Consider the following 23,696-nt stretch of genomic DNA (forward strand, 5'->3'; position numbering starts at 1 on the left):
AAGGTGGGTGTGAGCAGGGGCCCAATTGCCCTGCAGATGGTGACCAGCCATGGTGGTGGGGGGCGGAGATGCCACCCAGCTCCCAGGCACTGAGGGAGCCAGGTGGGGGGGCCCCAGCCCTGACCAATTGCCCTGCACATGGTGACCAGCGACAGCGGTGGGGGACGGGGCAGCTGCTCAGCTCCCAGGCGCTGAGGGAGCCAAGCAGGGGACCCGGCCCCCATCGATCACCCCACAGTGGGGATGGTGGAGCAGGTGAGGGGGCGGTGCCATGCCAAGGCAGGGTTCCAGGCAGGGCTTCGAGGCTGGGGGCGTGAGCTAGGGCCTGATATCCGCAGGCCACCCTGAGGGACCCCACCTGTGCACGAATTCGTGTACCGGGCCTCTAGTAGAAAATAGGTAGTGTGACTTTGTAGGTTATTTTGAGTCCTTAAGTTATAATATTAGTGAGACAATATAATTTACCTCATTTTATATTTGCCTGTGTGATTTTTTATATACAAAAATGTGTTCAGGACTGAAAGTAATCTACATTCCTAGGATTGGAAACTCTTTTGTCTGTTATTAAATCGTTTTTTTGGACTGAGTGTGCCTGTACTACAGGACAAGACAACTCTGTTGTGCAGTGCGCCCTGGCTCAGTTTTATGAAAGCATTCATCCCTTTTTATCTGAAGTGTGGTTTCTTTTTGTGATGTGGGTTGGCTTTCTTTGAGATTCTTTCGTTCCCTCTTATTGTTTGCAGCTATCATGAATATAGTTCTGTCTCAGCCATGTGGGAAGATCTTTGTAGGGGACCCTCACCAGCAGATCTATACCTTCCGTGGTGCAGTCAACGCTCTGTTTACAGTCCCTCACACCCATGTCTTCTATCTCACACAGGTAAGAGCTCTCTTTGCTCCGGAAGCACATAAACAAGCGTTGTGGTTCACTATCCTTGTTTTTCAGTGGTTACTATGTGCTAGGACCTGTGCCAGGTTTTGTGTCAGTCTCACAGTATGTAGCCACTCCTTGCTTCTAAGCAGTGGTTCGCTGTGGTTCTCCCGGTATCTGCAAAACCCAATGGTTTTTATAATAGTAATTTGCTTTTTTCATTATGTTAACATTTGAACTGATGATGCAGAGCAATGGTGGGTGAAACTGCTAGCGCCTTCTCATGGACTGAGGTGTTGGCATTGAACAGTACTACCAGGCATTGTATTCTATATTTCAGTACACTTACAGAGTTTAAAAACAAAAAGCAACAAGAACTCCTCCCCGCCCCCCTAAAAACCCAAAACAAAATAGTTCTCTTAAAAATGTACTTGATACAGAAAAAATGATTAATTTTATTAACTGCTGTCCCTTGAGGACATACATCTTTTTAATGTGATGAAGTGAGAGGTATGAATGAAGTACTTCTGCCCACTGAAGTATGTTGGTTGTCTAATGAAGAGCACTTTTGTGATTGAGTTGTGAGCTACACTGGCAGCTGTTTTCTTATAGTACCATTTGTTATTGAAAGAACACCTGACCGACCAACTCTGATTATTCAGATTTGGGTTTTTAGCATTTTCTCTAAAATGAATGAAATGAGCTATGACTTGTTGCCAAGTGGGGGACCAGGAGCAAGTGATAAAAGCGGGGGAAAATCTTTGTTTTCAAGTGAAATCTAAATTTTGATGTCTGCCACTATGAGCATGACAACCCATGGTGTCCTTGATTGTCCAAAAAGGTTACTAAATTCCCCTCCCCTTTTCAATATGCATGTGTGTAAGGCTGAATTTTCTTTATTTTTCAACCAAAACAACATGTCACCACAGATAGAATGTAGATAGAACTGAGAATTCAGCTGTCTTCTATTCAGCTTGGCATTAAAGAGATTTGCAAAAATGTAAAACATAGACACTTTTTCTTCCTGCTAAATGTTTTTTGTTTTAGAAAATATATTTTAAAAGTATGTTCTTTATGTCATTATGCAATTGGGTTTATTATTATTATTTTGAATGAATTAAAGTTTCTAATGTGGTAACATAGTTAGATACAACTCATAAATAAAAACTCCTTCAGAGCCTCAGCAATTTTTAAACGGGTAAAGAGGTGCAAGAACCACTGTTTTTAAGAAATACTTCCAGTTAGAGGCTATGAGATGTGCCAACTATTCAAGAATAATCCAAACTGTTTTGTTCTGTTATAGAATCCTGCAACCTTCTCTGTGACTTTATTCTTTTGAGTTCCTGTTGTATTCGAGGGTGATTTAGGATAATGTCAACTCAGAGTAACTTTTTTTAATAGACATTTTCAGATTTACAGAAGAATTGAGATAGTAGTACAGAAATTTCCCATAGGCCATGCATTCAGTTGACCCTATCTTATATAATAAAAGCATAATATCCTAAGTGTCCAACTGGTCACTATGACGTGCACTCACCACCAGAGGGCTGATGCTCCAACTGGTAGGTTAGCTTGCTGCTGGGGTCTGGCCAATGGGGACTGAGCGAGAGGGCTGGACACTCCCTGGAGCCCTCCTGCGGTCCCTCCCCGGCCAGCCCTGATTGGCCCTTATTGAGATTGGGTGAGATGACCCTGATTGGCCTGGATTGCTGGCCAGTCCAAGGGACCCCACCCGTGCACGAATTTGTGCACCTGTCCTCTAGTTATTTTTTTTTAAATTAAATCTTTATTGTTCAGATTATTACATTAGTTACTCTTTTTTCCCACCATAACTCCCCTCCACCCAGTTCCCACCCCACCCACTGCCCTCACTCCCCACCCACTGTCCTCATCCATAGGTGCACGATTATTGTCCAATCTCTTCCCTCACCCTCCAAATCCCTTTCCCCCCCAAGAATAGTCAGTCCATTCCCATTATATGTCCCTGATTCTATTACAATCACCAGTTCATACTGTTCATCAGATTATTTATTCACTTGATTTTTAGATTCACTTGTTGATAGAGGTGTATTTGTTGTTCATAATTTGTATCTTTACCTTTTTCTTCTTCTTCCTCTTCTTAAAGGATACCTTTCAGCATTTCATATAATACTGGTTTGGTGGTGATGAACTCCTTTAGCTTTTCCTTATCTGTGAAGCTCTTTATCTGACCTTCACTTCTGAATGATAGCTTTGCTGGATAAAGTAGTCTTGGTTGTAGGTTCTTGGTATTCATCACTTTGAATATTTCTTGCCACTCCCTTCTGGCCTGCAAAGTTTCTGTTGAGAAATCAGCTGACAGTCGTATGGGTACTCCCTTGTAGGTAACTGATTTTCTTTCTCTTGCTGCTTTTAGGATTCTCTCTTTGTCTTTTGCTCTTGGCATTTTAATTATGATGTGTCTTGGTGTGGTCCTCTTTGGATTCCTTTTGTTTGGGGTTCTCTGCGCTTCCTGGACTTGTAAGTCTATTTCTTTCACTAGGTAGGGGAAGTTTTCTGTCATTATTTCTTCAAATAGGTTTTCAATATCTTGCTCTCTCTCTTCTTCTGGCACCCCTATAATTCTGATGTTGGAACGCTTGAAGCTGTCCCAGAGGCTCCTTACACTATCTTCGTATTTTTGGATTCTTTTTTCATTTTGCTTTTCCGGTTGGGTGTTTTTTGCTTCTTCGTATTTCAAATCTTTGACTTGATTCTTGCAATCCTCTGGTCTGCTGTTGGGAGTCTGTATAATATTCTCTATTTCAGTCAGTGTATGCTTAATTTCTAGTTGGTTCTTTATCACAACATCGAGGGTTTCACCAGTCTTCTTGAAGATCTCACTACATTTATCGGCGGCTTCTAGACAGTTCTTTAAAGACCTTAAGGGTGTGGTTTTGAACTCTATATCCTGCAGTTTGCTTTCCTACAATTTTGTTGTTTGTGTCCTGTTTCTTTGTCTTGGCATTTTTTATGCTTCGCTGTGTCGATAGAGTGCCTTTCTGTGCTAAGTGTCCCAATTCCCTGAGGTAGACACTGTGGGTGCACCCCCTTGTGGGCTTTGTGCACAGTCTTGTTGTAATTAAGCCTTGATTGTTGTAGTTATCACTGGGAGGAATTGACCTCCAGGCCAATTAGCTGTGAGAATCAGCTGTGTCTGCAGTGGGAGAACTTCTGTGCTGGAGACACCCCTCTGGGGCTAGACTTGCTTCTATGGGGCTTTGGTGCTCACTGAGTCTGCCCCCTGAGTGTGTCTTTTATGGTTCCATGGAGCTGCAAACTGTATGGTGCCACTCTGACCTCTGGGCTTCCTGGCTCCTGGATCCCTAGGGAGGTGCTAATCTAGCCTTTGCCTGAGGCTATCCAGAAAAAGTCTCCCTGCAGGGCTTGGGCGGGGCAGGTCCCACGGGATCAACAGGGCGGGGTTAGCAATTATGGCTGCTCTCAGTCTTGCCCTCAGAGGCTCTGCTTCTCAGTGTCCAGGTAATCGCTGCAAGCCCCAGGGAGAGAAAGCTGCCCTCGGGTTCTGAGCGATGCCAGACAGTCCCGCTTCTCCCGTATGAGTCTGGGTCCCTAGAGACTTGCCTGGAACTGGAGCTCAGAGTCTGAGACTCCCTCCCGATTGCAAACGACAACCGCGCCCTCAGCTGCCAGTCCACTCCGCATGCACTCCGCACCTTAGTATTTTACTTCAGCACTGCGCCTCCTCTGAGTCTCAGTATGTTTTTCTCTTTCCTCCTAGTTGTAGAACTTCCACTCAGCCAGCCTTCCTGTGGTTCTGGATGATGTCCGTACCATCTTTTAGTTGTATTTTTGAAGTGGTTGTTCGAGGCAGCAAACTCTGGTGTTTACCTATGCCACCATCTTGGTTTTTTTTCGAGAAAGTTTCTAAGGCAAGGAGAGAAACTCTCCCTTCCCCCCCCCCCTTAATCTTTTGTATAATTTATACTTGTTAGATTTGATTTTGAAAGAAGGGTAAAGGTTGCTTAAAAGAAAAATTTGCCATTGGTTTTGGGAATAGAAGGAAATAGGCTGTTTAGGCTGCGATGAATCTTTAAAATGTCTGCATCACCTGTTCTTCCTGTATTATTCTTCCTTTTCTAAAAAATTGCTTAAAATATATTTTTATTAATATCAGAGAGATAAAGGAAGAGAGAGATAGAAACATCAATGATGAGAGAAAATCATTGATCAACTGCTTCCTGTACACCACTACTGGGGATTGAACCCCCAACCCCGGGCATGTGCCCTGACCTGGAATCAAACCAAACCGTGACCTCCTGATTCATGGGTTGACGCTCAACTACTGAGCCATACCAGCCAGGCTGCTCTTCCTTTTTTTTTTTTTTAGCAAGTGCATGGCTTGAGGACTGTTCTGGGGAAGATTGATCTGACAGAGGTATAGAGAGGCATCAGCAGTGGGTGGAAACTGGAGGGAAAGAGACCAAGTAAGTAAGGCATGAAGTTTGAGTTTTGAAGCTGATCTGGCAGCAGTGGTAAGAAATATATTATAGAAAATATGGTGGACGAATTATCAGGATTTGGATTTGGAGACAAGAGGAAAAAAATAAGGCAACTAAAGTTTCAAGATAGAAAATGCTATTCTGAAAACTTGAAATAAAGTCAGTGCTTCTTTGTCAAGCTCCTATTCAGTTTGTTAACTAACAAGTGGGTTAACAGTACGGAATTTCCAAATATGCTCTCCAGTTAAGGTGAGCCAGAATGATCACTTTGGCAAGGCCAAGACTTGATAATGATAGAAATGTGCTAACATACTTCAGGGAGAAGTTGCTAACTCTCTCTCTCTCTCTCTCTCTTTTTTTTTTTTCCTGTTTTCCAACAGAGTTTTCGATTTGGTGTGGAAATAGCTTATGTAGGAGCTACTATCTTGGATGTCTGCAAGAGAGTAAGGAAAAAGACTTTGGTTGGAGGAAGACATCAGAGTAAGGTTTTCAGTTATTTTTATTTTATTTGCTACAAAAATCAGTTTTCCTCTTTATTTGGATTTGCTGTAAAGTTTATGCCGTCTCCCAAAAGGTAGCATTAGAGGTGATACAAAGGGGCAGGTGGCCCTGCTGTCCCGGACTAATGCCAATGTGTTTGATGAGGCTGTACGGGTGACTGATGGAGAAGTACCTGCAAGGATACATTTGATTGGGGTAAGAGTAAATTTCTATTGACTGCTTCATGCACAGAAACATTGCAGACAAACATAGCCAATGGAAATGTTCAATTTAGTTAGGATTATTATGCAAGCAAGCATTTGGGTTTTTGACAGTTTTCACCATCTGCACTGTGACTGAAGTCTTTCTCCCTGACTATTCTGATTAGGCTAGCCAAGTATTCCTGTACAGTCAGATCCTAAAAAGAACTGAGGATCTCCTACTATTTAAAAAAACAAATGCCCTTCTCACCTTTGGTTGTGCAAATGAGGCTGCTGGCTACCTGCGAATGTTTCGTGTGTGTTGTTCATTAGTGTAAGAACCGGTAAGGTGACAACACGGCTGGGACAGGCTAGTGGGCTCCAGTGGATAGAAAGTGAATACCTAGTTCTAGCTCTGGCTCTGTCACTAACTTTGTGTGGCTTGTGGCAAGTCACAACTTCTGTGTGCCTCATTCTCTCCTTCTCTAAGATAAAAATAATGCCTTTTCTTTACCTGTTTCATGGGGAAGTTAGGGTTCAGTGACATTTATATGGCATTTTTAACTCTTTGACTAAAGTTATGTGACTAAAATAAATTTGCTCATTTATTTATGAAAAAATATTTTCAAGGGCCTACTATGTGTAGCCACTCAGTAAATATTGAGTGAATCATAATCACCAAGATGTTCTCACTTCTCTTTCTTATTTATAAAGATTTTATAACTAAGTTATAGGAAAAAATTCAACCTTAATCTCAGTATTCCATATAATTCTCATTTTTGCTAATTATTTGTCTTTGTCTTTCTAGATGTGTATTTTTACATAATTGTCATTATAGTGTACATGCAAAAGTATGCTGTTTTAGCTCAACACATAAGCATTTCTTTCATGTTGCTACTATAATGTCATTACAACATTTCATATAGTGGATATAGCATAATTTAGCTATTTTTCTTATTATAAGAAAATACCAGTAGTTCTTGGGGAGTACCATCTATGCTGGGCATGATAGAAAGTAAGTTGCTCTCTTCCCCTCTCTGTATCTGCTCATCACCTGTGGCATGTGTCATTACACATGATCACATCTGGTTTCCAATTATGATTCATACTGCCTTATTTTGGTCTCTGTTCTATGTTAATGTGTATGTGTCCCTTCCCAAAATGATGATAAATCCTTGGAGTGTGGAGCCTTTGACACGTATTTCTTCTGTACTGGGGCCTGATGCTGTGCAAATGCTGGGCCCCCCAGCCAGTGCTCAGTACATGCTTCTAAGTAGAATTGGTCTGAACTGTGACACAGTCAGACCCTCTCCTCCAGGAGCTGATAGCCTTTTAAAACATAATAATCTGGACCTATAGATATTCTCTAGTTCTTTCCTCAAAAGAAATAATGGTAAGTATTCATAGCCCATACTTTGTATTCAAGTATTCTTTGCAACCTTTTTTTATATTCCTGAAAGGTAGATAATTTAAATTTTTCTTTTTTTTTTTTTTTATAAGAAAAGGTGCAGCTAGTTCTTGCCTTTTTTAAAACAGGAAGAATTTGAGGTAGCATCTAAAACTTAGCATTTGATAATCCTGAATTTTCAGGCTGCATTATAGTCCCGGGCTTTTACACTTGATAAAGTTTCCTGCTTACTATTCTTATACTTTGGGTACAATTTGAGATCTGTTTCTGAGAAACCATCTAATTTCATACTCACATCTCTACAGTTGGTTTACTTTTGTTTTGTTAAGACAAAAACAAAACAAAAAACCCCAAAAATCCCACCAAAAAAAACTTTTTTAGGGGATTAAATCATTTGGATTGGACAGAATCATTGATATTTGGATCCTTCTTCAGCCAGAGGAAGAACGGAAGAAACGTGAGTACCCTCCTGGCCATGGTGCAGTGGACAGAAGCACTGCAGTGACAAGGGATGGGAGAAGGATGGACATATTCTGAGTCAGAGTTTTTAAATTCTGGAGAAGGGTGGAACTAGTGTTGCTCTTTTCCCATCAAGACTGGGATCCCTTAGGCCTCCTGTTTTCAGAGGTACTGATAACTTTTTCCATATCCTTCTTTCAGGAGTCCTAAATTTATTTCTATTGTTGGTCCCTTAGGCTGTCTTCCCACATCAACTTTTCTGTCTGCCTGGGCAACTTTACCATTGAAACTTCTGCATGTGCCCCAAATGATCATTGCTAACATTTCTATGGCACTTTTCTTTTCATTACTGTGCTATTTCATATCCCTGTGAAGTAGGTAAGGATCTCAAGGGTAGGGCTTTTGGCCCTCAGTTTAGAGATGGAGAGGCTAAAGCACAGGTCATTTCACTGACTTGCCCAGGAATACACATTAGGTTAGTGATGTAGTCAGGACTAGAACCTGGATCTCCCAGCCTTAAGACCATTCACTTATGCTATTGGTTAGGAATGTGTAGCTGCTGCCATTATATGTCAGTGCAGCCTGTATCACATTAACCTGTGTCTGTATTCTCCTTAGGAAACCTCTTTATTAAAGACAGGTTTATTAGAAGATGGGTGCACAAAGAAGGCTTTAGTGGCTTCAAGAGGTATGTGACCGCAGCTGAGGATAAGGAGCTTGAAGCAAAGATTGCTGTTGTTGAAAAGTATAACATCAGGATTCCAGAACTGGTGGAAAGGATAGGAAAATGCCACATAGAAGACTTGGACTTTGCAGGTAAGGAAAAGACTTAGTTCTTCACTTCCCACCAGTAGGAGGAACAGATGCTACTCTCAGGTGTCTCAGGTCTTCCGATGCTTCTTGCCTGTGTGAGTATCATGTGTGACCAAGGGCTGCTTTGATGTGTTCCTGGCATTGCCTGAGAGAAGGAAACAGAGCTTCCATTCTTTTTTCCTTTTTTTTTTTTAAATAATTAAATCTTTATTGTTCAGATTATTATAGTTGTTTCTCTTTGTTCCCTCCATAGCTCCCCTCCACCTGGTTCCCACCCCGCCCTCTGCCCTCACCACCCTCCCATTGTCCTCATCCATAGGTGCACGATTTTTGTCTAGTCTCTTCCCACATCCCCCTACCCCTTTCCCCCCCAAGAATAGTTAGTCCACTCCCTTTCTATGTCCCTGATTCTATTATAATCACCAGTTTATTCTGTTCACCAGATTATTTATTCACTTGATTTTTAGATTCACTTGTTGATAGAGGTGTATTTGTTGTTCATAATTTGTATCTTTACCTTTTTCTTCTTCTTCCTCTTCTTAAAGGATACCTTTCAGCATTTCATATAATACTGGTTTGGTGGTGATGAACTCCTTTAGCTTTTCCTTATCTGTGAAGCTCTTTATCTGACCTTCACTTCTGAATGATAGCTTTGCTGGATAAAGTAGTCTTGGTTGTAGGTTCTTGGTATTCATCACTTTGAATATTTCTTGCCATTCCCTTCTGGCCTGCATGGTTTCTGTTGAGAAATCAGCTGACAGTCGTATGGATACTCCCTTGTAGGTAATTGACTGTCTTTCTCTTGCTACTTTTAAGATTCTCTCTTTGTCTTTTGCTCTTGGCATTTTAATTATGATGTGTCTTGGTGTGGTCCTCTTTGGATTCCTTTTGTTTGGGGTTCTCTGGGCTTCCTGGACTTGTAAGTCTATTTCTTTCACCAGGTAGGGGAAGTTTTCTGTCATTATTTCTTCAAATAGGTTTTCAATATCTTGCTCTCTCTCTTCTTCTGGCAGCCCTATAATTCGGATGTTGGTACGCTTAAAGCTGTCCCAGAGGCTCCTTACACTATCTTCGTATTTTTGGATTCTTTTTTCATTTTTCTTTTCTGGTTGGGTGTTTTTTGCTTCTTCGTATTTCAAATCTTTGACTTGATTCTTGCGATCCTCTAGTCTGCTGTTGGAACCCTGGATAATATCCTTTATTTCAGTCAGTGTATGCTTAATTTCTAGTTGGTCCTTTTTCATACCCTCGATGGTCTCACTAGATTTCTTGAGGATCTCACTACATTTATCGGTGATCTCACCCATCTTTTTGAGGGTCTTACTAAATTTGTCGGCGGTTTCTAGAAAGTTCTTGAAAAACCTTAAAAGTGTGGTTTTGAACTCTATATCCAGTAGTTTGCTTTCCTCCATTTCTGTCATTTGTGTCCTGTTTCTTTGTGTCCGCATTTTGGCTGCTTCCCTGTGTTGATAGAGTGGCTTTCTGTGCTAGATGTCCTATAGGGCCCAGTGGCTCAGCCTCCCCAATTATCTGAGGTGGACACTCTTGGTGCACCCTCTTGTGGGCTTTGTGCACAGTCTTGTTGTAGTTATGCCTTGATTGTTGTAGGTATCACTGGGAGGAATTGACCTCCAGGCCAATTGGCTGTGAGAATCAGCTGTGTCTGCAGTGGGAGAACTTCTGTGCTGCAGACACCCCTCCGGGGCAAGACTTGCTTCAGTGGGGCTTTGGTGTTCACTGAGCCTGCCCCCTGAATGTGTCCTTTATGGATCCGAGGAGCTGCAATCTGGATGGTCCCACTCTGACCACTGGGCACACTGGCTCCTGGATCTCTAAGGAGGTGCTAATCTAGCCTTTGCCTGAGGCTATCCAGCAGTAGCCAGGTGTGAAGCAGTGCAGGTTGCCTGGGGCCTTGGGCCAGTTGCAATTTGTTAGGTAATTTTCAGATTGCAAAGGGCCAGGCCTTTCATATGCAAAAGCCGGCACACAGCTTGGGCAGGGCGGGATCCCAGGGGATCAACAGGGTGGAGCAAGCAGCTATGGCTGCCCTCAGAGGCCCCACTTCTCAGTGTCCGGCAAATGCTGCAAGCACCTCTGAGAGAAAGCTGCCCTCGAGTTCCCACCGATGCCAGACAGTCCAGTTTCTCCCGTATGAGTCTGGGTCCCCAAAGACTCGCCCGGAACTGGAGCTAAGAGCTTGAGACTCCCTACCGATTGAAAAAGACAACCGTGTCCTCAGCCACCAGCCCTCTCCACGTGCGCCTCCATACCTCTGTACTTTACTTCCGTGCCGCATCTCCTCTGAGTCTCGGTATGCTTTTCTCTTTCCTTCTAGTTGTAGAATTTCCACTCAGCCAGTCTTCCTGTGGTTCTGGATGATGTCCATTCCGTCTTTTAGTTGTATTCTTGAAGTGGTTGTGCTAAGCAGCAATCTCCGGTGTTTACCTATGCCACCGTCTTGGTTTTTTTCCCTTCCATTCTTCCTTAGAGTTCCTTTGGCTTCTGTTCTGCCTCTAAGCCAGTAGAATGGGACTTTCTAGTCCTAATGCTGCTGCTGTATGACCTTGGGTAAGCCATTCATCCTTCCTCTGGGCCTCTGTTCCTGTGTGTGTGAAACATAGGTGGTGGGCGAGTCACTGTGAACTTTGCAATGTGATTCTAAAATGCACTGACTTACCTGCAACGAATTTTCTGCTTTTCCCCTTATCTTTTTATTCTTTTTTGCTCTCTTTTTTTTTTTCTGCTGTATTTTCCTCTTTCCCTCTTTTCTCACAAACTTCACACAGGCAGGAAAATAAAGTTAGAGTTTTAAAAAATGTTTTTATTGATTTTAGAGAGAGGAAGGCAAAATTAGAGGTTGCTTTTTTTCTTTTTTTTTAAAAAAAATATATTTTTATTGATTTCAGACAGGAAGGGAGAGGGAGAGAGAGATAGAAACAATGAGAGAGAATGATTGATTGGCTGCCTCCTGCACACCGCACAATGGGGATTGAGCCTGAAACACAGGCATGTGCCCTGCCCGGGAATTGAATTGTGACCTCCTGGTTCATAGGTCAACACTCAACCATTGAGCCACACTTGGTGGACCAAAGTTAGAGTTTTAAGGGTATAGTAGGAAGAGTATATTTCCCCCTTCCCTTCTTGTTTCTCTTCATATCTAGCCCCCTTCTAATGCTATGGTTTATTTTTATTCCAGAGTACATTTTGGGTACTGTACACAAAGCCAAAGGCTTGGAATTTGATACCGTTCATGTTTTGGATGATTTTGTGAAAGTGCCTTGCGCCAGGCACAACCTTGCACAGCTGCCCCACTTCAGAGTTGGTAAGGCTGGTCACACTGAGGATCCTCTTTAATAGTTGACTTGGGATTCTTCCTTGGGATGCCTTGCTTCTTGTTGGATGGTGTGGCTTCTTGGAAGGATTCTTCTAGAAGAAGAAAAAGGCACCGCCTAGTCTTAAAGTTTTTATTCATATACTATAGCTTTTTGAGATGTGATTCACAACCCTACCATCCATCCATTTAAAGTAGACAATAATGAGTTTTAGTATATTCACAGGTCAACTGCTCTTTATTAGTTTTTGCCATTGTGCTAGGTATTGTAAATGAGAGAACTGAGGAGTAAGGTAGACAGTAAACACTTGTAATGTTTTTCTTCTCTGGTTGTCCTTTAACAACATAAGAGAGTTTCACATTGGCCCAAGTAAGAGAGAGAGTGTTAGGAAAAGGAAAGAACTTGGGTTTCAGAGACTTGGGTTAAACTCCTGGACACTGGATTAGCCATGGTCCATTTGTCCAGATGCCTTACCTTCCATAAGTCTCAGCTTTCCTATCAGTCCCATGGGGTCATCGTGAGAAAAACTGAGAGAACAAACAGAAAATATGAACTGGGCCACATCACAGGTGTTGATAACCAGTGAACTGGTTCCCAGAGTTTACCAGCAGTAGCACTAACTAAAATTCAGTATTTTGTGCCACTAGACTGTTAGGTTTTTGTTTATTTTTGGAGTTGGTGTTTATAGGAAAATTATATATATACACTAGAGGCCCTGTGCATGAAATTCATGCAAAGGGGGGGGGTTCCCTCAGCCCAACATGCACCCTCTCCAATTGGGGACCCCTGTGGGATTGGGCCTAAACTGGAAGTCAGACATCCCCCTCGCAATCTGGGACCGTTGGCTCCTAGCCACTCAACTGCCTGCCTACCTGATCGCCCCTAACCTCTCTGCCTGCCTGCCTGGTTGCCCCTAACTGCCTCTGCCTGACTGCTGGATCGCCCCTAACTGCTCCCCTGCTGGCCTGATCACTCCTCACTGCTCTCCCCTGCCAGCCTGGTTGCCCCTAACTGCCACCCCCCCCCCCCCCCCCCGCCAGCCTAGTTGCTCCCAACTGCCCCCTCCTAACCCCCCCCCCCCCCCCCCGCCAGCCTGGTCGCCCCCAGCGGCCTTCTACCAGACTGGTCATCCCCAACGGCCCTCCTCTGCTGGCCTGATCTCGCCCCCATTGGCCCTCCCCTGCAGGCCTGATCTCTCCTCCAACTGCCCTCCTCTGCTGGCCTGGTCATCCCCAACTGCCCTCCCTGCCATCCTGGTTGTCCCCAACTGCCCTCTCCCGCTGGCCTGATTGCCCCTAACCCCCTGCTGGCCTGATCTCACCCTCAACTGCCCTCCCCTGCTGTCCTAATCGCCCCTAACTGCCTCTGCCTCAGTCCCCACCACCTTGGCTTTGTCTGGAGGGAGGTTGGACGTCCAGAAGATGGCCGGTTGAACCAGTCTAATTAGCATATTGCCCTTTTATTAGTATAGATTATATAGGATAGGATTGCTTAAATGGGGCGGGGGGAGCCTTTTTCAGCAGGAGGAGATGCTCTTGGCAGACAAAAGTACATAATCCCTATATCTGGACTGATAGCCAGGCATATGCACTATACTGCCAAAGCGGTCATTAAAAAATGGAACCGCTTTCTTACACCTTACACCAGTTCTCAACCTTCGGGTCCTTCAGATACAGTTCCTCATGTTGTGACCCAACCATAAAATTATTTTCGTTGCTACTTCATAGCTGTAATGTTGTTACTGTTATGAATCGTAATATAAATATCTGATATGCAGGATGGTCTTAGGCGACCCCTGTGAAAGGGTTGTTTGACCGCCAAAGGGGTCGCGACCCACAGGTTGAGAACTGCTGCCTTACCAAACAGCTATTGCCCTTAAAACCCCTCCTCAGCCCCCACCTTAGGTTCTGCCTTTACAGTTCACCCAGAGTAGGCTCTGATTGGTCAGTTTCTATGCCAGTCAGTGTCAAAAGCTCCACCTCCTAGGCAGCCATTGGTTCTTCTGGGAAATCCAGAACAGCCCCACTGACAGCTATCTCTCTTGCCAGGCCTATCTTTGGGCCTGATCCACAGCAGCTGCGCATCAGGCCCTGCTTCTCTATCTCTCCAGGCCTTGCCAGCAGCTGTGATGGCTGCTGATCAGGCCCCTCTTCTCTCTTTCTCTGGGCCTGATCCGCAGCCGCCCCACCTACCTTGCCCCACCCACCCTCTTCCACTGTCCGGCCCACCTGCCACCAGCATTGCTGTGATAGGAGCCTGTGGGCCACTGGGGAGGGACGAAGAGGTGCTCCATGCACTTCCTGATGACTGGTCATCAGTCTGGCCATTTAGGTCGTGACGGCCCTAGGCTATTATTTGTATAGATAGCCAGCAAATCTTGAGTGTTTCTTTTTTAGGGGTGGTGGATGAGGATAGTTAACATTTAGATGAAAATATAAATTCTTGTAAGCAGGCATTTGAGTTGATATATTATTTCCCTTTACTTTTCTTTAGAGTCTTTCTCTGAGGATGAATGGAATTTACTGTATGTTGCAGTCACTCGTGCCAAGAAGTGTCTCATCATGACCAAATCATTGGAGAACATTTTGACTTTGGCTGGGGTAAGCGGAACTGGTAGCACAAGTTAGTTTAACAACATTGGATTATATTGGGTTTGAATAGGGATCAACCTTTCCTGGGTTGGAAGAGAAGGGCTTCTCTTTTTCTAGTGCACAGAAGCCTATTGCTAGTGCAGGAAGTGTCCTAACCAAAGAAACAAACATGTGGGTTCTTTTCTAAATTCTTTTAAAAATATCAGCTGTGTTCATGCATTTCTTAATTTCTCCCTTATTCGATTAGTGCGTAACACTCTTAGGGAAAAACATGGCAAGAATGTTTTCTGTGTTTGAACTTTCTCCCCCTCACTCCCTGGTTCCTTTTGAACTGGCAACTGTTGCTGCCAGGGGAGAATGTGCATTCAGGTACCTGGCCTCTTGTCACTGGCTAAGATGCAGAAAAGTATCAGCACTCACTCTTTACTCCTGCAAATCAGTCTTCTCCCACACTCTCTTGTTTCCACCTTTCGTGGACTGGAGCAGGGGTCCTCAAACTACGGCCGGCGGGCCACATGCAAATACAAATATTATATTTGTTCCCGTTTTGTTTTTTTACTTTTATAGTTGGTTTGTTCAAATCAGGATCCAGACATTTGGCTGTTAGGTCTTTGACGTTTCTTAATTTAGAGCAGTCAAGACCCTCTCCCTCCTTTTCAGTGCTCCTGGGTTTTTTGCAGAAATGGAGTCAGTTTTTCTACATAATATTTCACATTCTAGATTTATTGCTTTGTGTAGTTGGATAGCCTATTCTACTGTTGCCTGCCCTGGACTTTCTATAACTGGAATTTGGCCATAGAGACTTAATTAGGCTCAGGCTTCACTTTTCTGGCAGGGATCCTGTATGGGGGTCAGGGAGAGACTTTGCTTTGTATTGCCTTATATCAGAAGGCAGTGATATCAGATTATCTCCCTTTTAGTGGGGTTAAGATTGTTCAACATTTTAGTAGACAGAGATAGGAAATTCATATATATATATATATATATATATATATATATATATATATGGGGGAGGGATGGACGGTAATAACTGAGCATGTGAAAGTATGTTGTGAACAGTACGGTCATGCATGGTGAAATTTTTAGGGCAAAAGTGAGCCATTGTTTCCCACCACATAGAGTGATAACTATTTGGTTTCCCCTGTAATCATGAATAGGGCAGGCAGCCTCTTTTTCTCTGACCCCCTTAGAAAATCTAGCTAATCACTAGGAGCTTTTTTGTTTCTTTGCTTATTTCACGTTTTGAAGAAGTGAAGGGACTCACTGTGTTGCCAAATTATGAAGTGACATGGAGTTATGCTAGTTGCTCAAAGACAGCTTCTTAGCCTCCTAGAATCTTAATCCAAATCTCACAGGCACATCCTTAGTGCAGTGCTTAGCACATGGTTGGTGGTCATTGTTTGTCGAATGGATGAAACAGCCCCTCTCGTTCTTAGGCTGTGCACGGCCTGATCCCACAGGCCTCCGATGAGACTACCTTGGTTAACATCCCGGTTTTTCCACCTGGATACTTTGTGACTTTGGGCAAGCTACTGAACACTCTGTACTTCTCTTTCCTAATCTGTGAAACTGGCATAATGGCACTGACTGCACCTCTGAGGAGGGGATAGAGAAGGTCCATGATGAACTGGTGAAATAAGTGCTTTACAATCGATTGGGGAAAGCAGACGGACATTCAAGGGCAGTTAGTTGTCTTTGAAACACTGAATCCTGGGAGGGAGGTAGCACGGGGAGAACTGGCATTTGCTTCGGAGCTGTGTTGTCATGGCATGTGTGTGCTCATTCATTCAGCAGTGATTGTTGAGCACTTTCTACATGACAGAAGTGCTGTTGAGTCATGTGCTTCCATGTCATTTAGCTTTGTATCTGGACATTATCACAGAGACGGCGAGACAAATACTCTGTTACTTGCTGATTAAGAGCACAGGCTCTGGACTTGGGCACACCGAGTTTAAGCCCCACATCTGCTGCAATCTAGCTCTGTGATCTTTTGCACAAGTGACCTAATTTCTTATCTGTCATACCCTCATCTATGCAATGGGGATAATGACAATGTCACCCCAGGAAAGCAAAGGATCTGACTGCTAGTAAGGAAGCAAGGCATTTAAAAACAAGCAGCCTGGGATGATTTCAGGAGGAGAGGTGTAGGTGGTGGCATCATGTGCCTTTAGATTTCTGAAGGCCAGGGGTTCCAGCGAAGCTTTCTCCTCTGTGATAGTTTTTGTAACAGCTACAGTGGTCCATCTGCCAGTATATTACACAGTTTGATGTAAGCCCTTCACAGTTTTTTGGAGTGATGGAGTTTCTCCACAGCTAATGGTCTTTGTATCTGTGAAAGTATTGGATACCCAAGATGTCACTAAAGAATGTGGGTGGCACTCGCTTCGGCAGGTATACTAAAATTGGAACGATACAGAGAAGATAAGCATGGTCCCTGTGCAAGGGTGACACGCAAATTCCGTGGAGCGTTCCATATTTTTACACCATGACCAAGTAGGATTTATCCCGGGATGCAAGGATGGTACAATATCCACAAATCTATAAACATGATATATCACATAAACAAATTGAGAGATAAAAATCACATAGTCATATCAATTGATGCAGAAAAAGCATTTGACAAAATCCAGCACCTTTTCTTGATAAAAACTCTCAGCAAGGTGGGAGTAGAAAGATCATACCTCAACATAATAAAAGCCATATATGACAAACCCACAGCCAACATCATACTCAATGGGCAAAAACTAAAACCATTTCCCCTAAGAACAGGAACAAGATAGGGATGCCCACTTTCACCACTCCTGTTCGACATAGTACTGGAAGTACTAGCCATTGCGATCAGATAAGAAGAAAAAATAAAAGGCATTAAAATTGGAAAAGAAGAAGTAAAACTGTCCTTATTTGCAGATGACATGATACTATACATAGAAAACCCTAAAGACTCCATCAAAAAATTATTAGACTTAATAAATTAATTCGGCAATGTAGCAGGATACAAAATTAATGCCAAGAAATCTATGGCATTTCTATACACCAATAATGAACTTTCAGAAAGAGAGACTAAAAAAGCAATCCCATATACCACTGCACCAAAAAAATTAAACTTAACTAAGGATGTAAAAGACCTGTACGCGGAAAACTACAGGACACTGAAAAAAGAGATAGAGGAAGACATAAACAGATGGAAGAACATACCGTGTTCATGGATTGGTAGAATCAACATCATTAAAACGTCCATATTACCCAAAGCAATCTATAGATTCAATGCAATCCCCATTAAAATATCAATAGCATATTTCACAGACCTAGAACGAATTCTCCAAAAAATTCATCTGGAATGAAAAAAGACCCCGAATAGCTGCAGCAATCCTGAGAAAGAAGAGCAAAGTAGGTGGGATCTCAATACCAGAAATCAAGCTGTATTACAAAGCCACTGTTCTTAAAACTGCCTGGTACTGGCACAAGAACAGACATATGGATTAATGGAATAGAATAGAAAACCCAGAAATCGTCCTAAACCACTATGTTCAATTAATATTTGACAAAGGAGGCAAGAACATACAATGGAGTCAAGACAGTCTCTGAAATAAATGGTGTTGGGAAAATTGGACAGATACATGCAAAAAAAAATGAAACTAGACCACCAACTTACACCATACACAAAAATAAACTCAAAATGGATAAAGGACTTAAACATAAGACGGAAAACCATAAAAAAATAATAGAGAATCCATAGGCAGCAAAATCTCAGACATATGCCAAAGCAATTTCTTCACCGATACCACTCCTAGGGCAATGGAAACTAAAGAGAAAATAAACAAATGGGACTACATCAAAATAAAAAGCTTCTGCACAGCGAAAGAAATCATCAACAAAACAACAAGAAAGCCCACTGCATGGGAGAACATATTTGCCAATGTTATCACCAATGAGGGTTTAATCTCCAACATTTACAGGGAACTCATACAACTTAACAAAAGAAAGATAAATAACACAATAAAAAAATGGGCAACGGACCTAAATAGATACTTTTCGAAAGAAGACAGAGGAAGGCCAAGAGACATATGAAAACACGCTCAAAGTCACTAATCATCCGAGAGATGCAAATCAAACGACAATGCAGTACCATCTCACACCTGTCAAAATGGCTATCATCAACAAACGGCAAGTGCTAGTGAGGATGTGGAGAAAAAGGAACCCTCGGGCCCTGCTGGTGGGAATGCAGACTGGTGCAGCCACTGTGGAGAACAGTATGGAATTTCCTCAGAAAACTAAAAATGGAACTCCCATTTGACCCAGTGGTCCCACTCCTAGGAATATATCCCATGAAACTAGAAACACCAATCAGAAAGGATACATGCACCCCTATGTTCATAGCAGCACAATTCACCATAGCTAAGATTTGGAAACAGCCTAAGTGCCCATCAGCAGATGAGTGGATTAAAAAGCATGCCGAAACCGGTTTGGCTCAGTGGATAGAGCGTCGGCCTGCGGACTGAAGGGTCCCGGGTTCGATTCCGGTCAAGGGCATGTACCTGGGTTGTGGGCACATCTCCAGTGGGAGATGTGCAGGAGGCGGCTGATCGATGTTTCTCTCTCATCGATGTTTCTAACTCTCTATCCCTCTCCCTTCCTCTCTGTAAAAAATCAATAAAATATATTTCAAAAAAACAAAAAAACAAAAAAAAACAGTGGTACATCTACACAATGGAATACTATGCTGTGGTAAAAAAGAGGAATTCTTGCCATTTGCAACAACATGGATGGAACTGGAGAGCATTATGCTAAGTGAAATAAGCCAGTCAGTAAAAGATAAATATCACATGATCTCACTCGTTTGTGAAATATAATGGACAACAAAGTGATGAACAAAAACAGATCCAGAGATAGAGAAGCATTGATCAGACCGTCGACCCTCAGAGGGAAGATAGGGGAGGATGGGGGTAAGGAGGAGAGATCAACCAAAGGACTTGTATGCATGCATATAAGCCTAACCAAGGGACACAGACAACAGGGGGGTGAGAACATGATTAAGGGGTGAGGGGGCAATGGGGGGATAAAGACACATATGTAACACCTTAATCAATAAAGAAAAGAAACGAAAAGAAAAGAATGTGGGTGGCTTAATTAGTTGATTTACCTCTTCATTCAGTTGACAAATATTAATTTACTAGAGGCCCGTTGAATGAAGAGATTCATGCAATAGGCCTTCCTTTCCCTGGCTGCCGGCACCGATTTTCCTCCGGCTCCTGGGACCCAGGCCTTTGCCACGGCCGCAGCGGAGAAGCCAAGCCTCGAGGCTTCTCTGCTCTGACTGCAGCAGAGAAGCCAAGCCTCTTCAGTCTTCAGTTTTCAGTCTTCACTCGGACTGGAGCCTTCAGTCTTCACTCTGCACCTGCATGTGCAAATTAACCGCCATCTTTGTTGGGTTGATTTGCATACTCATCCTGATTGGCTGGTGGGTGTAGCAGAGTGACACCAATTTGCATGTTTCTCTTATTAGTGTGGATAGTGCCCGCGTTATATGCCAAGCATTGCAGTTAGTGCTAGGAAGTTTGGGTAACCAATGTAAGGTGCCTGGTGATCTCATAGAACTTACAGCCTAGGAGGGAAGCATTAGGCAGTTTTAGGCCTAGCAGCAGGATTTTAGGAGTTGGAATGTTTCCAATGCCTTAGCTATTAGAGTTTCCAAGTAGAATGTGGCAGAGGCATTGCTGTAATTCTCTTTCCCATTCTTTTCTTTCTAGGAGTATTTCTTGCAAACAGAGCTGACAAGTAATGTTTTAAAAACAGGAGTGGTTCACTGCTGTGTGGGGCAGTGCAACAACACCATCCCAATGGACACTGTGCTTACCATGAAGAAGCTCCCCATCACTTATGTATGTGGTCTTGGCTGCAGCTCTGGCTTTCTATAGAATTTAATTCAGTCATTTGTGTTTTATTGCATGTTAGCTGTGTGCTTTCAGGGCTGTGGGTGAGGGAGATAAAAGAGGAGTTTGTATAATCTTTCTCAGGGGCTTTTCATATATAAGTCACAAGAGATGCCAGATCTACCTGTGTCAAAATGATGATAATGACATAATCAGTGTGCGTGGCATAGGCTGGGAGGTTGGGTAGTGACTGACATGCCAAGGAGAACTGCTTCCCTGGAGGATCTGGTTAACTTGTTCTTGGCTCTTCATCTCTTGCCTTAATAAATTTGGGTTTCTGTTGTAAGAGAATTTGATATAGTCTAGTCCACCCTAGATGACAGTGCAGTGGGAAGTATTACCTGAGAGGTTTGCACAAGTCTGAAAATATCAGAATCATAATACATAGTCCTTAGGCAGCATGAGAGCAATTCAGCACTTCTTGGTATAATCCTTCTTCTTTGATTGTTCCCCATCCCTCTGTTTCTTATCTCTCATTGCAGAGCAACAGAAAGGAAAACAAGGGTGGCTACCTCTGCCACTCCTGTGCAGAACAGCGCATTGGGCCTTTGGCCTTCTTGACTGCCACCCCCGAGCAGGTGCACTCCATGCCACTCACGGTCGAGAACATAGTGCTGCCCAGACACGAAGCTCTGCTTTTCCTTGTCTTCTGAAAGCCAAGAGGAGCATTCTTCATGGTACAGATTGCCTTCTGTGGATTCCTATTACTTGAAGAAAGCCAGTGTGGGGTGGGGTTCTCATTCACCTGAGACTCTGAATTCACTCACAGAGTATTTTTGAGGAAGATGAAGCCAACCAGAGTTGGACCTGCCATTTCTCCATTCCCTATAGGTGATCAGTTTCCACTGCCCCTCCTCCATGCACCCAGGGGATGTGAGAGATGTTCTTTTGATTAAAAAAAAAAAAAAAACCACCACAACATTTTATGTATTTAAGCTTTTATTACAAGGTTTCAATTAAACAGCCATTGTAGAACTGACATACCAATGGGTGACACCTGCCTTCAGCCCTGTTGTTTGAACTTTCTCTTTTTTCCACTTTTTCTAACAGCTCAGTCACTGTTCACACAATCACCAAGTAGAGTATGAAACTTAATATCCAGGGTATAATTGCTGCTTCAAAAATGAGATTTTCATGCTGGGGAGATTCACACTTGTATAAGACATAGTGTGTGTCTTTGTCATCACGGGGTTCACAATTTAAACAGGGAAGCAACATCATACAGAAAAAGGCAAGCACAAAGGTACAATAGCTAGACTTCCTGTGTTTCTCACAGGTAGAACAAAAGATGAGAAATATTTGAGAGGGAATGGGTAAAGGGGGTCAGAGGTAAAAATAAAAACAGGCATTACTGAGTAACACCAGAAAATACCTTACTATTATCTAGTAATTTGTAACCAAAAGGAAAAAAAAAATGCTTGAGAGGGAAGCAGAGGGGTCACAGGAGGGGAATGGGAGTAGGTAGAGGTGGAAAGTTGGTACCTGGTTCGTAGCCTGGGGAGTCTGGGTGGTTTTAATAAAGCTATTGTTAGAGAAAAAAACAAATGAAAATTTTACATCGCTTAGATGTACATGGATCTGCTATTTCTACATTTTTGCCATACAGCACTTCAGGGATGCAGATGGCAGGTGAGGGCGTTGGCACAGCATTGTCCAAAGAGTTCACCACATCTAGTGTCTGAGCCAGTCGAGTGGAGTCCAAGAGCAGACCTCATAGCTTCAGTTGTTGCAGTCTCCCTTTAACTTCTCCTCCGCCAGGCCTCTAGTGGAGCTTAGTTGCAGGCTGGTGAGTACAGCAAGGGTGCTGTTGGATTGGGCCAGGGGTGCTTGGAAAGGGTGAATACAAGTCACTGTTTGCATATGGAGGAAAATTCACAGAATTGGACCTAAAGACAAATTTAATGAGAAAGGGACAGGACTCTCTCATCCACTTGGCTGGTATTTCAGGCTTAGCCTTATTTGATTCTTATGGATAACTTGAAGAACAAAGGAAAGGGAATTATGTGAATTTACATTGGTTACAGTATTCATTGTCGTTCAGAAGAATGGTTTGGGCCCTGACCGGTGTTCTCAGTGGTTAGAGCATCAACCTGTGCAACAAAGGGTCATAGGTTTGATTCCCGGTCAAGGGCTCATACCTGGCTGGGTTTTGGGTTTATTCCCCGGCATGGTAGGGGCACATACAGGAGCAACCAGTTAATGTGTCTCTCACATCAATGTTTCTCTCTCTCTGTTCCCCCTCCCCCTTCCTTCCACTGTCTCTAAAAATCAATAGGAAAAATATCATTGGATGAGGATTAACCAAAAAAAGAGTGGTTTGGGGGAAGAGTGGCAAGAGAGAGCTCATTAACATGTTTCCTGGAAATCTAGTTTTGCCAACCAGAGAGGAAGCAACTTATTTATTGGAGGACAAGTCATTAACTCAGTGAACTTCACTTAGCACCTGTTGTGTGGCAGTTGCCATGTTAGTGGGTATATGGAATCAAAATGCAGTCCCTGACTCACAGAGATTGCTGTTGGTGTAATTGTAGTTTGAGGTGAAAAGTGTTGGAGAGGGGGCTGCATAAGTGCTCTGGGGATGTAAGGGGTGTCTTTATCTAAGTCTAGGGCCAAGGGCTGCCCCAAAGGGGGGTACTCTCACTGTGTTTAATAATAGGACAATTAGTGAGCCAGCTATTAAAGAGGGAAAGAATATTCTGGGAAGAAGGAACAACCTGAAGGGCACAAAGGATGTGTGCGATAATGTCACTACAAGAACAAAATGTCAGCCAGTGCTAGTATTTTGGTACTTACTTTGAAAAACAGTAGAATCTAGGAATTAGTACTGGTATTTCATTTTTTAAGAATTAGTACTGGTATTTCATTTGTAGCCCCATTTTTTAAAGAATTTTTAAAAAATCAGTAAAACTAAATATTTGGTGTGTTTCAAATAGAAAAAGCAATTTTTAAGTACCCAGTAAAAAATATATATATTTTAAAAATAAGTGTTAAATGTCCATTATCATTTTAATATAAATGATTAGATGAGAAGAATAAAAGCATTACTAAAAATATAAGTTATTGACTACATGAATATGAAAATCTATTAGATTATTATTATTTTTTATTTTTTAAAATATATTTTATTGATT

General features: G+C 42.8%; 1 protein-coding gene and 1 non-coding gene across 4 annotated transcripts in view; both read left to right on the plus strand.

Annotated features, from left to right (window-relative positions):
* The window catches only part of FBH1 (F-box DNA helicase 1), a 67,105-nt gene extending 45,557 nt beyond the window's left edge, over nt 1-21,548 (plus strand). For all 3 annotated transcript variants that reach the window (XM_070391428.1, XM_070391429.1, XM_070391436.1), the window contains 9 exons: nt 744-880; nt 5,733-5,832; nt 5,927-6,048; nt 7,822-7,897; nt 8,518-8,715; nt 11,909-12,034; nt 14,538-14,644; nt 20,383-20,514; nt 21,048-21,548. In XM_070391428.1, the coding sequence (XP_070247529.1) occupies nt 744-880; nt 5,733-5,832; nt 5,927-6,048; nt 7,822-7,897; nt 8,518-8,715; nt 11,909-12,034; nt 14,538-14,644; nt 20,383-20,514; nt 21,048-21,218 (1,169 nt within the window). In that variant the 3' untranslated portion in view covers nt 21,219-21,548. The remainder of the gene's footprint in view (nt 1-743; nt 881-5,732; nt 5,833-5,926; nt 6,049-7,821; nt 7,898-8,517; nt 8,716-11,908; nt 12,035-14,537; nt 14,645-20,382; nt 20,515-21,047) is intronic.
* On the plus strand, nt 17,013-17,115 carry LOC139000008 (U6 spliceosomal RNA). Its single transcript, XR_011469504.1, has one exon. It is a non-coding gene; the product is annotated as a U6 spliceosomal RNA (small nuclear RNA).
* Nucleotides 21,549-23,696: the final 2,148 nt, after the last annotated feature.

Source organism: Myotis yumanensis, unplaced genomic scaffold (assembly GCF_028538775.1).
Source record: "Myotis yumanensis isolate MYYU_CA2020_CCGP unplaced genomic scaffold, mMyoYum1.0.hap1 SCAF_1, whole genome shotgun sequence".
NCBI lineage: Eukaryota > Metazoa > Chordata > Mammalia > Chiroptera > Vespertilionidae > Myotis > Myotis yumanensis.